Genomic DNA, 17,614 nt, shown 5'->3' with positions numbered 1-17,614 from the left:
CGGCATTCATCAATTGCGCATCGATAAATCCCTATGCTGAAGCGGTGTGACCTCTCATATGGCAATCATGGCACTCACACAAGCACTGCCAACTGAGAAAATAAAGAAAGACAGTCGGGTGAGCTGTTTCTGTGCGGGTCCAAGTATCTCTTTGCGAGCCGACACAACAGCTACATCGCCGCGCAATCTTCGTATCCAAATGGAGAGGTCATAGCTAATGGGTAGTAATAAGAATGAAACAAAAAGACAAAAAGTCGGATTGAAAGAAACTGAATTAAGTCCCAAGGCTCGTAGTATACCACAAACTCGGTCTACGCTGCCATTTAGTTTTAGCCTTTCTTCATCTCAGGCTTCACTGTTACAGAGAGATCGAATTATATCTTACCATCGGGGGGAGAATTCGAAGAAAACCTTGCAGGTCACGGCCAGAAAAAGTCCCGAAGATGGCTCTCGCCGTCTTCCTTACCAAGAGCAGATGCTACATTCACAAGGTTTTAGGGAAAATCAAGTAGAACCTCTCGTAGTCTGAAAAAAATATTGAAGTCGCAAGCAGAAGCCTAAAGCTGATATACAATGTAATAAGACAAAAGGTCTCCACGATGGCTGAATGGGTTGAATTTCGGGTCCATCGTGCATAATGGTTAAGTATAAAATAAAAACGCATCCCACCGATAGCTCAACGCCGGTACCACATGCGCGTAATCCTAGTGTGTCTCATCTTCTTCTGGAGCTGGAAAATGCCATACATCAACGCCTCAGACGTAGGCGGGCCTGTCTATGATTAGCAAACCTCGAGGGAAACTGCGAAAACAACTCACATCCAGGAACGTAGACATCCACGGGCACAATGCGGTCGCAGCCACGGACAACCGAGTAGCTGTAGTGGTAGTAGCCACCACCGTTGGCGCAGCTACCCATGCTGACAACCCATCGGGGATCGGGCATCTGATCGTAGACCTGGCGGAGAGCGGGTGCCATCTTATTTGTCAATGTACCTGCCACGATCATCACATCGGACTGCCGGGGCGAGGCACGGAAAATGATTCCCAGGCGATCCTGATCGTATCGGGGAGTGGAAAGGTGCATCATTTCCACGGCGCAGCAAGCGAGACCGAAAGTCATGGGCCACAGTGAGCTCTGGCGGGCCCAATTTGCGACCTGATCAAGCGTAGTCCTGTAACAAGGTCAGTGGAGAGCCGGGGGGCGCAAAAGTGAGAAGAGGCACGAACAAGACATATTGCATAGCACCCTCCTTCTTCTCTTGACTGGGCAGAGCCACCTCCTTCCGGACTTTGCCGGATGCAGTGAGTGTTTGGCCCGAAGGCGATTGACGTTCAAGAGCAGTCGCTGATTTCACGGTGGATGTCGAGAGGGCGGCCATGGGCTGGACTCGAGGGAGGAGGGCCAGCCGAGGACGCGCTGCTGCTCCGGTTAGTGAATCGTCGACAATGGAGGGAAGGAAATTGTATTTATACCGCACAGGGCGCCATATATGGCGGGTCTTGCCAGAGGGAGCATTGTTGAAGAAGAGAGTGATTCTGAACCCAGCAGCTTCACAGGTGGCGGACAATTGAGGTTAGGGAGGACTTTTGCCGGGTTTGAAAGGGAACGGTAAGAATAATGGCCGTACACACCCGGTTTTTGAAGAATCACGTAAGCAATTTCAAGTGCATTATTGGGCGAAATCCAGTATAGTTTTCAGTGTATGGTAAAGGCGGTGAGCTGTTGGTAAAAGGAATTGGATATGTGATTATTGGCTCCCCGGAGTTTCTGCCCGACGAGCCAGGCACCAATCAGGCGTCTACCTTCTTCCTAGACCTCTCGCGGAGAAACACAGAAGGTTCTGTACAACTTGCCACCTCCAGCTGCAGAATGAGGTGATTCTTTCTTCGGTTGTCGGAACTGAGACAGTCAAGACGTGGTCTATCAATTTACCGCAAGTTACTGCAAGTTACTGCAAGTTACAAAATCGGGGGTTAAGGGAAAGAAAAGGGACACGAAACCCGTCCCCTCTCCCAGCTTGAAGGACCGCGGACGATTCAATTACACCGCAGGATGGCTGATCCAAGGATTGCCTGTATCGGAGTGATTGGGAAAGCTGTATGTGAGCTTCCTTGATCGTGGTGGGGAGGCTAGAAGCACATCCGATAGGTCTATTGCTAATTCGCGAGATCTAGGACAACCCTCTGCACATATCTCTATTCCCCCCATACACAGATGCGACGATCGATTTTTCTTTTCTCTTGAACTCATGCCTTGACATATTTGAAATCCGACGCAAACAAACTTCCATTGACCAGGACCTGGGTCTACTCCATGCGATTGACGAGAGATTAGCGGCTTATGGCTGGCTCACCACTACAGGAGTGAAGCTTTTGATCATCGTGGACCTTTTCGGCCCGGATGTGGCCAACACCGGAAAGCCGGCGGGGGCTGCAGTTAGTGGGTTGAGGGATTCCGATCTGAAGCCGGTATGTTGATGTGTATCGATTCTCCACGCAGTCGCTAATCACCCAGTACAGGCCTTTCGAGCCTTGCAAAGCGCGTATATCCAACTTCTGCAGAACCCATTCTATTCACCGGACGATCATATCTCAACGCCTGGAATAGCAGCAGGTTCGGCATCTGGCTGCCAGCCTATTTCTAATCCACGATTCATAGCTGATGTTCAGCGCATCGGTGAAGCGTGGACACCCGGCCGGGTAAACAGTATTGGATGAGATCCGAGAAATCATACGTGGATTCTACAAGCCCACGTAAGGCTCAATTGCAACCAGTATCCAGGACGTCGGTGAATCAAGTCGATTCGGCTACTATCTACCCAGCGAAACTCGCATGAAAAGATATGGAAAGGATATAGAAAGGATATGGACAATTGTACATAAGGAAAATGACACGTCGTACGTTTCAGTAATCAGCCGGCTCAGACTTCGGATTCAGTCTGCTCCAAGTCATGGAAGGTGTCCTCCATTTCCCTGGGATTACAGATAGCCCACACGCCGCCTCCTTTAATATCCACTCGACCAACTTCTTTGCCAACCAGATTTCGACCCACTTTCCCAGGTCCGATGCCAATCCATCGTCTCACTCCTCGTTCCTGATGAAGATAGCGAATGCTGTCCCACCATCTCACTGTATCGGTGCATTGCCTGGATAACAGAGTCTTGAGATCCTCCTTGGACCGGAACGGCAGCGCCGACACGTTGGAAATACACGGCATATTCAATGGGAAGGTTATATCAATGCCTTCTATGGCGTTTCTCATGTATTCAGCCGCCGGGGACATCACGGGACTATGGAAAGGGCTGTCACTCTTCAGCCTCACGGCACGAGGATCATGCCCCCCAAACTGACGCAGTTGCACTAGAAGAGTTCTGATTCTTTCAATGCTCCCACTGAGCACTATCTGATTAGGAGAATTGATATTCGCCACCATCACCCTCTGAATCGGCGCTGAGGCGTGACTGGTGTCATCGAAGCGGGAGGTGGCCAGCCCGAGAAATTCATGAACGGTTTTGAGTAGGCTCTCGATATGATCGGGCTCACAGATGAGCGCTACCATTCCATGCGTTTCGCCCGATTGCGCGACCGCGTGTCGGGTGCATTTGGCCATCACCTCAGCTCGGCGACGGACTAATCTGAGTGCGTCGGCGAATTTGAGATAGCCAGCCGCGACCAGCGCAGAGAACTCACCAAGGCTGTGGCCCAAAGTCACGTCGACTCTCGATCCAGTGTCAAAACCATACTCATCCTCGAGAATCCGAAGGATGAGAACGGAGACAGCCATGATCGCAGGTTGAGCATTCTCCGTTCGGTTCAGATGAGAGTTGGGGCCATCGGAGATGATGCGTGACAGATTTAATCCAAGAATAGAATCCATTTCGTCCAGCAACCTAGCAGAGGTGCGAGGGAAGCGGTCAACCCAGACACTCGCCATGCCAACCTGCTGCACTCCGTGTCCTATGAAATGGCGTTTAGCGCATGTTGATAGCTAAGAACAGAAGGGAACGTCAGACCTGGGAAGAAGAGAGCGGTGCGTAGCTCTCGTTGGGGCATAGAAGCCACGGCTGTTGTTCTTATCCTTCTTGTCATCCCAGTCCTCGAGCAACCGACTAGTCGCTGCAGGTGGAGCCTCGAATCCACGAGGGAGAGCATGTTCGACTATGTTACGCGGCAGACCTGGCCTTCGTCATGATCTCAACACGACATATGGGCATTGTGAGAAGTGCAGTCTTTCACTCAAACCACCGGCAACCCGGGAATGTAAAGCATGTCTACGTCCAGTTCGCGTGGGGCTGGGCCTGCACGTGAGCCCCGGTTCCGCGCGTCGGTAGATTTAAGGGCCCGAGTTGGGGCCTGGCGCAGATATTCAACCATTGCAGATTAGATTTCAAAGATCTTCAGTATGGCTTCGTGGTATTAGTGTAATGATTGGAATACTCCGCGTTCTAATTGAAATCCAGGTGTATATGCTTGATGATAAACGGCTAGCACCTTTCTTACGGGGTACTTGAGTTCGGTAACTAGGAAACAGGTGATGAAAAGAACATGGAAAGTAGAGTAGCATAGACCCAGAAAAAAGCCATTTGAGGATAATTCAAAAATCGTAGTTCGAGCTCGCACTCTACCCTCTACCCTCTACCTTGACCCCGACAGCTCTCACTCTCACCGCCTTTAGCCAAGCACCTTTTGTTATTTACTGCTCCCTCTCTTTCTCCAAAGGCGCAAATCGTTCGATCTCTATATTTCAGCTTTGTCCCACCCGGGCACCTCCAACTTATCACCGTCACTCTAACTCCTGGCTTCGGCCAGTGCGTCAAGTGCCAAGTTTGTTTTGAGGCTACAAAAATGTTTGTTCCCAGAGCAGCGTCGCGCAATCCCCGAAGGCGCCCGAGAACCAGCTCCGATGACTCGGTCAAGCCGCCTAAAGCCAAACGCCAACGATCAGTTTTGCGACAGGCAGGTGACTCTAACCTCACGAGCCTGGACCGGGACGACATAGCGGAATCCGTGGCTCCTGTCCTCGTCAACGGGCACGACGCGACTGCGGATGCTGTTGGTGTCGATTACCATTTACCGATCCGCAATACGAAACCGAGTGAAGAATCCAAGAGTGATCTCGAGGGGACAGTCATTTTGGTAAGTGCAACTTCAGTCATGACTCACCTCATGGAGACGATTGCGTGCAGGTCCTGATCATGGCAACTAACCGTCAATGCAAAGTCAAGCACAGATTACTACACTGTGGAGCAACTTCCGTCGCTGCCAGATCAGGTCCGAGGCTTACAATCAGGTAATTAACCATTCAAATTTCCTAGTTGAGATGATTTGATTGACTTTAAATATACAGATCCGCTCAAGTGCTTCTTTGCCCCTGGTCATGACCACGCATTGGCCCTGACCCGCTCGCACGCGATTGTATGGCCTTACTCTGTTCCTACCTCGGCACCATCACCATCAGAAACATTCACAGTTTCAATTCCTGAGTCTTGCAGAGATCCCAGAGGCGCTGTCCCGCTGGGTGTGCTTTTGTCCACAGCCACAGGCGAGCACCCCGGTCTGTTGGTAGTCGTCCCATCTACAGGCAAAATTGTCTACTGGGAAACTGTGTCAAGCGCTGCATCATTGGGTCTGTCTAGGCAAAAACAGAATGGGATCCAAGGATTCACCCCGGGTCTATTTTCTGGTGAATATGCTACGGATGTTATGAACTGCGAGCCTTCGGGAATCATCGCAACATTTTCCTCTGGGCGAGTGGCACACATCAGTCTCCGAGACTCTCAAGGAAAGCCTTCTGTCCTCGTGAATTTCCTTCGGAGCACGGCGGGCCCTGGGGGTGGTGGAATTCTGGGTGGACTCAAGAGTGTCCTCGGAGGCGGTTCCTGGAGAAAAGAGGTCACGGCTGTTCGCGCAGGTGGGTCTCGTCAGCGAGGCCAACGCGATGTGATCATCGCGACATCGACTGGCTTGGTGGAGATATGGGATACTCATTGGCACCATGGAAATGCCATGAAAAAGAAATACGATGTCAAAGCTGCGATTGTGACGTCGATTTCCCATGATTCTGTGAACGTCACCGGGGAACTGGATCTCAAGATCATGGATTTCGCCTTCTCCGTCCAACAATCGACTGAGGAATCTGGTTCCCGAGACTCTGAAGAGTCATGGCGGCTCTTCCTAGTTGTCAGCTCCCCCCAACTCTTGGAATCCAAGACTTTATTCGTGATACAACTTTTCTTGTCGGGCGGCGAGACACGTGTTATGTCAACTCATGCGGTGGACATTCGCAGTTTATCTGCCACACAGGATGAGCCGAAGCCTAAAATTTTGGTCTCGAAATCAGAGGATACTGCTTTCATTCTGATCGGGCATTCTCTCATTATTCTTTCTCTTTCTAGCATTGAAGAGACCCCCAGCTCGCAACTGCTCTTGGACTCACAAAAATTCCCATGCCTTTCCAAGACATCATTCACCTTCGATCTGGCAGAGAATACGAAATACTGGGATATGGTTCAGAGGATCGATCGGAAAATGAGAACGCCACTTGTGTGATGATGCTTCGAAGCTTTGGTGTCGTTCGAGTCAGTGCGATCCCCCAATACCCAGCCGAAAATGACATGGAAGAGGGGCAAGTCACGGCTAAGCACAAGCTAGAGCAGGCCATCTTCTTCGGTACCATGGCAAGAAACCCGCTGAATTTGATTGACGATAGTGGGCTGGACTTCCCTGCATGTGATATCGAGCAAGCCTCGCTGGAGATTTGCAGGGAGCTTCTTCGTTCGGAATCACGATTTATCCCTAGCACAGCAATCTCCGTTGAACAGAATTTACGGCTTCGGGCAAAGGCGCTGAACGACCTTGCATCACTGCTATCGCGAAAAAGCAATCCTTTGAGTCGCTCGGCCAGATGGGAATTGCTTTGGGGGGCGGAGAAGTTGTCTGCGCAAAGGGCCATGTGGAAGCTGGAGGAGCTACACGGGGCCAGCAACGAGAACCTTCTCCTTGGTCATGTCATCGAGTCTATGAACGACAAATTCAAAACTCGCTCTGAACCAGTGCAAGACGAGATCGATCCTGTACGACAGTGGTTTTTGAGGGACACCTATCAAATGGAACACATCATTCCATGGATCAAAAGTGCCCTCAAGCACCGCAGGGGAAATTCGTCTAAACAAGCGCGGAAGCTGTCGGAGCAGATACTGGAGGCCAGTGAAGTTTTTTTTGCCATAATAGAAACGGCGTTCCGTTATCGTGATGAGCACGCCGCGCTGTACGGACTGAGTGATGATTTTGTCGAGGACGGTGTTCTCGCCGACGGTTACGAGGGTCTTCCTGAGTTCTGGACTTCCCGGGAAATGGGGTACACCGAGGCGGGGCATTTGCTTGACTTGGAGCTCGACAGCTGTCGAGCTTGGAGCCAACAAAAGACATCGACCGCAGATGCCCCGGAGGCTCGGGTTCTGAAGAAAATTGCGGACAACAGCGCACGGCATCTTCGAGTCCTCGGCCAGATGCACCGCGAGCGTACACGCTGGCTCGGTGCGCAGGATGATCCAAAACTTGCAGACGCAAGTGTCTCAATCGAGCTGACCCACGTCAGGGAGCGCAAATGGCAACTATTCAAGTTGGCAGGAATTGGACATCTTCAAGATGCCCTTAGCCTGGCCGAGCGGTTCCGAGATATGGGAGCTCTGGTCGAGCTCATCATTGAACTTCAAGATGAAGTGAAGACCCTGCCAGTCAAAGACGCTCTCGGGGCGGGTGCGAGTGCCGCGGCAGACAGCGAGGCGGATGTGGTTCACCGGATCTCCCAGTACTTTGACAAGTTTGGCGAGCCCTGGGCGGACGCGTACTTCGCACGACAGATTTCCATGGGCCACCCGGGCGCATTGCTTTCCATGCGGAAATATCAATCTTCGGTGACTCGATTCCTTCGGAAAGCGCCAGCATATTCAAAGCTTAGCTGGATTAATGATGTGGCGGGCGAAGATGACTACAAGAGCGCTGCGTCATGCTTGGAGAAGCTCGCCCTCGGCAGTGAGAAGGAGCTGTGGAATCATCGCGTCGAAATTTCATTAGCAAAACTGGGCAAGCTAGCCTCATTTGAGAAATCCTCTAAGAGCTCAAACTCCGCCTTGCAGGAGGACATCAAACGCCTCGATGATTACAGCGAGATTGATGAAATCCAAGACACACTCTATTCGTATATCAAACCTGTTCTCGAGGGCGCGATTGATCGCAAGGCCGAGGCAGAGCTCGCCCTGGATTACTTTGGAGGACACATCATTCACGATCGTCCATCTCTTCATGAAATCCTAGGCGATGCTCTTTCTACCCTGGTCAATAGAAAAGTCATCGGTGCCGATGGGTCAATTGACCTGCTGACGCTGATGGGTCCTCTTCAACCTTCCGACGACTGGGACAGTGAGTTCCGAGGGCGGGAGTTCTTCCAAGCTCTGCGAGTACTTGATCATAGTCGCTATGCTCAGCAAGATCCTGCATATGTTTCGGCACTGCGAAAACTGATCTGGCGGCGATGCCTGATCAAAGACAACTGGGCAGCTCGCGGGAAAGCAGCGGAGGAATCAAATGGGGACTCGGACTTTGCGGCTCGTGACACGGCTCTCGGACTTACACTTACATTCTGCCTAGTCGGTAAGACATCTTCCTGAATCGTTGACGAGTACACTGATCTGATCTTGTCGACAGAGCAATCCACGACCAACATCCAGTCAATCTACATGCCTCTCTCCCCGGCCGAGACTGTCATGGCTGGTTCTGAAACCGACCTTCTTCTGTCACGCTTTCGTCCCGAACAAAAGGCTCGACTGGCCGCCGACCTCATGCGAGAAAATGAACTTCTGCACGAATACATCGAGATTGGGAAACTTGATTTCTGGTTTCAGGATCTCCTAGCTTCCACACAATCTCAGGCATCCGGGCCGATTCCTAGCTCCGGGGACGGCCTGGCCGAAGCCTGATCTAGGTAAAGCCCAAGGCGCGGCAGGCGTGGGTTTGATGAGGTTTTGCGATCCTCTGTTTTATTTCCATGATTTGCGACGGCGCCAATAGTCGGGACACAACTGATATGTATTATGTACGACACAATTGAATTATTTTTCACCAATTTTCTTTCAATGCTTTTTAATCCCCCCCCCCCAATCAATTCAATCTAGTGTCATCCAGCAGGACTTGTGTACTTTAGTTCCATCTACGTCGGTCATCGCACGAGTGAATCAACAAGTCAAATTTCTTTCCCCTGCACAGCGGCATAATTTTGGCATATCAATTCCTAATGACTCATTCCTCCCTGCTCAATTTCACTATCATTGCTGCTGGTGCTCTCAACCTTGGTGACTGTACCTTCGTTCGCCACCACCTCAGAAGACCCACGGACCAATTCCTCAAAGACAGGCTCGGGCTCGATGGTTTCAAACTTGGTTCTAAATTCCGCAAGGCCCTGAGTGTTGCTGTTTGAGCGACGTCGGGCATTGGCCAAGGTATAATCATAGTCCTGCACCTCATCACCAGAGCGACCCCTGTGGGTAGTCAATATCTGAACTGTTACATGCTCCAGGTACCGTATATTCACCAGTTCCCTTTCCCACCGCCATCTTTCTTGGTCTTGCGGGGGTCAGCATCGGTCGGGCCGGACTTGCCAAAAAAACGAGGCAGGTTGTCACGGGTTCCAATCATGCCATCAGCCGGGTGGTCCCGATCATTAAGCTTGTGCGAACGAGTCACTGGAAGGTTAGTCAAAACCAAACAGCAGGGGGCTCAGGGCTCACTACTAAGAGTTTGGAGTAAAACGATGGATAAAGAATGAAAATGGGGATAGGGGAAGGCCGAAGGGAGTGTAATCACAGTACACGCGTGACTGGTGACCTCATACCCCGGACGGTGAGGGCAAAATGCGGGGGTTACACTAAATCGGCCCCACCAACCTTATTATAACAGTTTTGATCCCATGGAAGTAGAGCTTATGCAGAAGCTCAACTGGTTCTAAAATAGTTTCACAGCACCTCTGATGTCTGGAAGATGTAGCCTCTATCACTTATGCTTCTCTTTCAAGTATTTGAATCGGCATTGTTACAATAAAGTGATATAAATCAAATCGATCTGTCATGATTTCATGCAGTATGACTGATAAATTTTTTAATGTAAGAAGTCTCTTGAGGCATATTAGATATTGGCATTTTTAGTCTAGTGGTCAAAGTTTTGACAATGACACTTTTAGTGCTAGATCCGTCATGTTTTCATGCCGACACACCCCCTCAGGATGCGCCCTATCATAGGGGGTATCCTGCTGTATGCAGGAAAACCTAGGACTTCTTCATCTGTGGTATGTTCGGCTCTTCTGAGGGCAATAGTCTTCTTTTTCTGTCTTTCGCTTAGGGTAAATCTGTCCGGATCTTCTCTGCCGGGCCCTAGGGACTAAATGAGACTGACTATACGGGTATTCGCGGGTAAGGATAGCGTATGGCTCACTTGCACCCAACCGTTTTATATTTTTAATGCTCCTCTTGTGGCTCGAACCTCTGACCACAAAGTCCGGGATAGATGCGAACCGGGCTCATAACTGTCAAAACTTTGACCACTAGATTAAAAAGCCAATGACACTTTTAGTGCTAGATCCGTCATGTTCTCATGCCGACAGATATAATGCCAGATATCAAGGGATTAATTATTCAGTTACGCCTCTTCATTTCTTCTAACGGAGCTTAAGTATTATCTCAATTGTAATAGTAGCAGATCTACGCCAATACGCGTTACTTTATAAGCCCCTTCTCTCGACCATAGCGCGAGTCACGTGTAGTCTGCTTACGCTAAAGCAATAGATCGTATGGTCGCCGAGTGGGCTTAAAGATAGACTGCGCCAAAAACCGCAAAAGTGCAAAACCAAACCACACGTGGTTTGGCTTTTGGGGCCAGTTTCGGAAACCATCGCGGTTTTTGGTTTCTAGGTCAGAAACCGCAATGGTTCTTGGGGCCCCAATGGGTTTCCAAAGTGGGGGCAGATTAGTCACGTGTATGACATTTCATTGGTGATGCTGCTTAATTAGGCACTTTTTATAGTTGTTTTCATAATTTTATGCGAATTTAAGTGAGATCTTAACACGATTCCTACTCAAATTATATGAGGATCGGAAGTACTCTAGTCCTTTATCCTACGTATACTTCCTCACCTAACTAATAGGCCTTCTACCCTAAATATATAGATTCTTTATAGTTGTGATTATTCTTTAAATCGATTACCTACCCTAAATATATAGATTCTTTATAGTTGTGATTATTCTTTAAATCGATTACCTACCCTAAATATATAGATTCTTTATAGTTGTGATTATTCTTTAAATCGATTACCTAATGTCGGCCGTGCAGGGAGGCGGATACCACGAAGCTTTTCGTGGCGCGGGGTACGCTTTTGTAGATGCTTCCCCACCACGGACCGTTGAACTATCCGACCAAGGAAAGGGTTGATCGGATAAAGAAAGAATAATAAGAATAAGATAGAGTGCAAAGGGCTTATGCACTCTAAATGAGTACAATCCACAATCCTCAAACAAAGGACTAAGCAGAAGGTCTTTCTAAGCAGATAGAAAGGGATAGTAGAATATTTGAAGAGAGTGAAAGGTCTGTTATTTCTACTTAGTGTCTCGCGCGTATTTATAGACAAAAAGTGGTCAAAGTCACATGCTTTATATCAGATAAACAGAATAGAATCAGGGAAGGAAATGTGATAGAACTGATGGCGTAATGAGGGATATGTCATCGATCTGGTGGGGTAAAGAGGGGTAAGTGGTTTGGAGGGGTAAATCATGTTCGCATCTCTTTCTTTTCTTCTTCTTCTTCTTCTTCTTCTTATGTTGAATAAGAGGATACCTTCACCTAATGTAGCATTGGTCCAAATTCCAACAGAAAGAGATGCGAACATGATTTACCCCTCCAAACCGCTTACCCCTCTTTACCCCACCAGATCGATGACATATCCCTCATCACGCCATCAGTTCTATTATATTTCCTTCCCTGATTCTATCCTATTTATCTAATATAAAGTATGTGACTTTGACCACTTTCTGTCTATAAATACGCGCGAGACACTAAGTAGAAATGACAGACTTTTTTTACTCTCTTTAAATATTTTACTATCCTTTCTATCTACTTAGAAAGACCTTCTTCTTAGTCCTTTATCTAAGGATTATAGATTATACTTATTTAGAGTATATAAGCCCTTTACACTTTATCTTATTCTTTTCTTTCTTTATCCGATTAAGCCTTCTTTGGTCGGGTAGCTAACGGTCTATAGCGAGGAAGTATTAGTAAAAGTGTACCTCGCGCTATAAAAAGCTTCGTGGTATCCGCCTCCCTTCGCGGCCGATAGTTATAAGCCCAGTAGTTCTCTAAAGACCTCTAAGAATTATTAATATTATTATCCTTTACCCTTACCTTATTCCTTCACTTTATCCTTACTTTATCTTTACTTTGTCTTCACTTTATCTTTACCTCTGCCCTATATCTATTATATAAAACGATATCTACCTCTATTAAATTAACTAAGATTAGCTAAAGGCGTATAGACCTAGGTATATTAACCTAGATAATTAGACGAATAGGATAGCTAGGGATTTCCCTTTTTATCTAAGGGTTTCTGATATTAATCTTAATATAGTTACTAATAACTAATTTAATTAGAATAAACGCGAGAGGTAGAGGGATTAACGAAGGGACTATAAGCTAGATCTTCGCAAATATAACTATATCATAAGGTCTATTTTATAATTCTACCTATTAATTCTTTATCCTTATAAAGAGATATGGGGATTTAATTAAGCTCTTACTACTAAAGAGAACGCCTATTATAAATATTATCTTTTAAGGATAATTAGATTAAAATAATTAAGGTAAAGTGATAGAGAGGAAAAAGAAATTATATTATTATAAAAGCGATACTAATAAAGACTATTATTTATTTAGTGAATATTTATATATTAACCTATCTATTAGACTAAAATAATAAAAGCCTAACTAGGCTACCCTAGGCTATTTTAACTAGGTGTATACTTATAAAGGCTTTAAGTATATATATAAAAACGCTATAAAGAAGTATTAGCCTAACTAAGGCTAGTTAAGTGATTATCTAGATATAGTTATATACCTAGCTACTAGATATATTTAATCTAATATATAGGTATAAGATTTAGCTATAAATACGTATATATATAAAAATAATTATTGTTAATTTATTATTTTTTCGTCCTACTAAGGCGACCTATTAGTAAGTGTGGGACAATAAGGGCGGTGATACCACGAGGCCGTTCGTGGCGCCAACTAGGCTTTGCGTACCCCCTTAGTGTCTTATATCGCTTTATCCAACTGGTCGGTCCAAGTTGGACAAAGGAAGACTCTTAGGATAGACTACACACTGATGTAGCCTAAACGAGAACAATTCACGCTTTAACTCGTAGAGGAATGATCACACTGACTAAGGGTTGCTTTTACCCTTTTGTATGCAAGACAAGCAAGAAAGGAACTTAGGCAGTTTCCAAAGAGAGTGAAAAGTCTGATTCTTCTACCTAGTAATTCATCGCGTATTTATAGACAAATATACCTCGGTATCACATGCTTCGGACCAAAGGAAATACCTCAAAGAGAAGTGATAGAACTGAATGGAAGCATATAGATCATAGACAGTGATGTCATAGACAAGGCATAGTAAACGCAGATCAAGCGGGGTAGAAGCAGATAGAACAGCATAGAAAAGAGCCAAGAATCTAGGCGGTATTGACCGCCTATACACACCCCCTAGCGCGAGTGCCATTTACCCCTAAAGAAGGGCCATCCACCCCCTAGGAGACTGGTCCCCCCTACTCTTCTAGGGCTAAGGTCCATTTGGTCACGTGACTGTCGACCATCTTCCTCGCGCCAGGATATATAATGAATGTCCAACTAGGGTTTAGGGTTTCCTAGCCTAAACCTAGTTTTGTCCTCTTTTATGTTGAATAATAAGAGGGTAGATCCACTTATATGTATTGGTCGATATTCCAACAGTAAGTGATACTAAATCCTCTATAGAAGGTATTAGTCTAGTCTTTCTATTTTTATTAATACTATTTTTAATCTCTATAAAACCCTTTATATACTACGCTTCTATTTAAATATTTTATCTAAAAAATAGGCTAAAAAGAATAGTATTTACTATAATTAAAGGTTTAATTAGCTTAAAAGAGAAGATAGAACACCTATCTATAGTATATTAGATAAAATAGATATTACCCTTATTTAAATAGAATAAAATATACCTATAACCCTTTTACTTTATCTATAGAAATTATTTAATATTACTTCTATTTAGCCTTAGTAGGATAAATCTATTATCCTATTATTATCTATAAAGCTATCTAGTATAAAAGGGATAGATAACCTATAGTATTAGCGCCTAGGCTACCCTAGCCTAGATACGATTAAGTACCTAGAAAGTGCCTTAACTAGTATAGTAGTAGACTATTTTTTAGCTAAAAAGATCACTTATAAACTATACCTATTATTAAAGGCTAAATAATAGATTTCTAGGCGATAAATCTATATTAGAGATTAGGCGTTTGAAATCTTATATTAGGATGTTATCTATTTAAGTCCTAGAATTAAAAATATCTATTATATAAGCTATATCTATTATCCGATAACTAAATACCACCTATTAACTACTATCGGACGAAAAAACTAAATCTAATTATAATAAATAATCGATTTCGCCCAAATCTAGTTTAATATATAGATTAAACGGATCTACCTAGATAGGGATAGAAGTATTAATATAGATAAGCTTCAAAACTAAGGGATTAAGGTGATTATATCACTACCCTACTAACTAGAATAGAACCTATTTATAGAGAGGTCTAAAGGTATTATTATCTCTATGGCTAGGGCTATACTTATTTAAGCTATATTACTAGAACATATATAGCCTAAGGTAGTCTAAACTATAGTTTAGTTAATTAATTAGATACTAAATAAGTAATTAGACTAAAAATTACTATATAAAGCCCTATATAATAGCCTAGACTAAAAGCCAAGCTATATATAGTAGAAGCCTAATTTATCTAATCTATAAGTCTATAGATATTGTCAGGACCACTGACTGACGATACCAACTACGGCCTGAGGCATACTTAGATGCCATAGCAGTATCATATTGTTGGGCTTCACCGCCCGCAGCCGGGCCAGTCTGTATTTAAGTGAAGCCCCGCTAGACCTAAGAAGGGCCAGCGTTCAGTTTATCTTACAATCCACTACATTGTATTACACGCATATAAAGGTGTCTACCTCGCTTACCCATCCTGACCTAGAGACTACTACGTGGTCTCATAGATATAAATTCTTTATCCAGATTACTATTATTCTACACCTAGTAAATATAAAGCCTAGGGTTATAATAGGCTATTTTATTAGGTTGAAAGTATCTAATATTTAGAGGATATAGATACCTAGGGCTAGACGAATTATAAATATAAGAGACTATATATTTAATAAAATAAGCTTCTATTAACTAAATTTACTATACAGTCACGTATCATTAGTATTTGCACCCCAGTACTTCGACCCACATATATTCTGCCGGTAGAATAGAGTTCTATTTCTAATAACTAGTATGCCACCCTTCATACCGAATCACTTCCCTCTACACGATAAGGCATAGTCTTAGCTAGATTAATAAAGTGCCTAATTATAAGCTATTCCCACGTAGCCTACGCTATATCTACTAGCTCTGCCTAAGTAGTATTATTATTAGGCATCTCGCGAAGCTATAACCGTAGCTTTAATATATTAGCCTTTAATAAGCCCCAGAGGTTCTTAATTGGGTTTAAATCTGGCGAATAAGGCGGCCAATCCATTATAGTGATATTTAACTCACGGAGAAGGGCTTAGACGATATATGCAGTATGCGTCGGTGTATTATTATATTGAAAGATAGTATCCTCGTTCGTAAGTAAGGTAGGTAGGATACCACGATAAAGATTATAAATAACCTCTTTTGTGATACCCTTACGATCCGTAGTAGGATCTCTGAATAAAGGAATTAAGCCAGTCTTTCGCGGAGCGCCTAAGAAATAAGCCCAGAATATTTATTTTGTCTATTTCCCTTTCGATAGAGTTATTTGAATACCAGACTCGCGCTCTTGAAGCTAATTTTTAGGAGGAATAAATATCCACTCCTTCCGAGTACCTTGTCCGCGTTTAATAGTTATTTTATCCGACCAAAAAACCCTTTTCCAGTCCTCTAGTATAAAGTGGCAATAGGTTAAAGCCTAAGTAAGACGTTTCGTAGCGTAAATAGGTGTAAGGTAAGGTCGGTTTATCTTTCGCCACTTCCGGAGGCCTATATTATACGTTAAGCGCTAGATTAATATCGCTTTAACCTTATAATTAACCTCAGTAAGCAGATCCTCGCGGGTAATATTAGGACGGTTTTAAATAGCATTATATATACGGTCTCAGTCCTCCGTAGTAAGCTTACGAGGTGCGCCAGAGCGAGGTAGGGAAACACCCTTTAAACGCTTTAGATCTTGCTAGAGGGTATAGTGGATAGTGGATAGAGGAATATCAGGGAACGCATTCTTCTGGATACGTTTTGCACCCTATTTTACTGATCGTTTCAATTTATATATACGCGAGCGTATATATAGTTCAAGCTCAGGACCGCGATGTATGGTTTAGAGGATCATAGGAAGAGGATTATAGGCAGACAATAATAGGGGTTATGGGTGGATATAATAGGTAGGCGGTGTATCAAGGGCGGTTAGGATGCAATGTAACAGGGTGCAAATACTAATAATACGCCACTGTACTTTAGTTAATAACTAATTAGGGGCACTTATAGAGCTCTTAATAGTATTAAAATTTAATTTAGTTATTATAGAGACTAATATTAAAGAAATTATTAATAGTTTATTAATAATTTATTAACTATACTATATAAACTACCTTTAAATAAAATATTAGATACTAAAAAAAGAATGTAGACTAAGACTATATGTATAGTGACTAGCTACCTTCCCTAATTAAACTAAAAAGTAATCTTGAAGTAAGCTAAGACTAAAGTAAAAATAAAGATACGCTAACTCTAAACTATAGTTAAAATATACCTTATTTAGGCGATTTTAGAGAAAAAAGCCTATCACTTTATCCTTACCTATTAGCTAAAAATAACTTATTTCTCTTTAAGAAGACCCTTCCCTTCTATTCTAGATCACTATTTTAGTAGAAGACCTTACCCTATATATATATATTAGACTTTATATTTTTAATCGATAATTCCTTATATAACTAAGAGATACAATTAATATAATTATTCTAAGCGGGATAGATCTCCCTCACCTAATTTATCTAATAAATAATAATCCTATACTTTATTCTATAATATATTCTCTAGTATATTAATTAAGAACTAGCCTAAGAAGGTGTGTAAAAATAATTTTTTATTATCGCCTAAAAGATAGGACGATATACTCTCCTTCCTATATAAGGCTAATTTCCTATAAGTTATAAACGTTAAATTTAGAAAGCTTAAAGTAATATATATATAGACTTCTATTAGACGAAAGTCTATAGAAGA

The 17,614-nt window shown here is 44.2% G+C and overlaps 6 protein-coding genes across 6 annotated transcripts; 3 read left to right on the top strand and 3 right to left on the bottom strand.

Annotated features, from left to right (window-relative positions):
• Positions 1–676: 676 nt before the first annotated feature.
• On the bottom strand, positions 677–1,518 carry N7443_004298 (NuoB/complex I 20 kDa subunit family protein; the record flags this gene model as incomplete). Its single annotated transcript, XM_056884354.1, has 4 exons — positions 677–771; positions 819–1,174; positions 1,230–1,422; positions 1,476–1,518. 4 exons carry the CDS (start codon positions 1,516–1,518, stop codon positions 677–679), a joined length of 687 nt encoding a protein of 228 aa, XP_056742632.1.
• Positions 1,519–2,055: 537 nt separating this feature from the next.
• N7443_004297 (uncharacterized protein) lies at positions 2,056–2,702 on the top strand (the record flags this gene model as incomplete). The annotated part of the gene is made up of 3 exons (XM_056884353.1): positions 2,056–2,100; positions 2,178–2,471; positions 2,523–2,702. Coding segments are annotated over 3 exons (519 nt in total), but the record flags the coding sequence as incomplete, so codon positions are not given.
• Positions 2,703–2,923: 221 nt separating this feature from the next.
• N7443_004296 (ACP S-malonyltransferase) lies at positions 2,924–4,056 on the bottom strand (the record flags this gene model as incomplete). The annotated part of the gene is made up of 2 exons (XM_056884352.1): positions 2,924–3,960; positions 4,017–4,056. 2 exons carry the CDS (start codon positions 4,054–4,056, stop codon positions 2,924–2,926), a joined length of 1,077 nt encoding a protein of 358 aa, XP_056742630.1.
• A 792-nt stretch (positions 4,057–4,848) lies between these two features.
• Positions 4,849–6,552, top strand: N7443_004295 (uncharacterized protein; the record flags this gene model as incomplete). Its single annotated transcript, XM_056884351.1, has 3 exons — positions 4,849–5,139; positions 5,224–5,293; positions 5,351–6,552. 3 exons carry the CDS (start codon positions 4,849–4,851, stop codon positions 6,550–6,552), a joined length of 1,563 nt encoding a protein of 520 aa, XP_056742629.1.
• Positions 6,553–6,554: 2 nt separating this feature from the next.
• Positions 6,555–8,981, top strand: N7443_004294 (NADH-ubiquinone oxidoreductase 78 kDa subunit; the record flags this gene model as incomplete). Its single annotated transcript, XM_056884350.1, has 2 exons — positions 6,555–8,655; positions 8,710–8,981. 2 exons carry the CDS (start codon positions 6,555–6,557, stop codon positions 8,979–8,981), a joined length of 2,373 nt encoding a protein of 790 aa, XP_056742628.1.
• A 311-nt stretch (positions 8,982–9,292) lies between these two features.
• Positions 9,293–9,696, bottom strand: N7443_004293 (uncharacterized protein; the record flags this gene model as incomplete). Its single annotated transcript, XM_056884349.1, has 2 exons — positions 9,293–9,539; positions 9,593–9,696. 2 exons carry the CDS (start codon positions 9,694–9,696, stop codon positions 9,293–9,295), a joined length of 351 nt encoding a protein of 116 aa, XP_056742627.1.
• Positions 9,697–17,614: the final 7,918 nt, after the last annotated feature.

Source organism: Penicillium atrosanguineum, assembly GCF_028827265.1.
Source record: "Penicillium atrosanguineum strain IBT 20685 chromosome Unknown utg000003l_segment0_segment0, whole genome shotgun sequence".
In the NCBI taxonomy this organism is placed as follows: Eukaryota; Fungi; Ascomycota; class Eurotiomycetes; order Eurotiales; family Aspergillaceae; genus Penicillium; species Penicillium atrosanguineum.
This window is presented reverse-complemented; position numbering and strand designations above follow the sequence as displayed.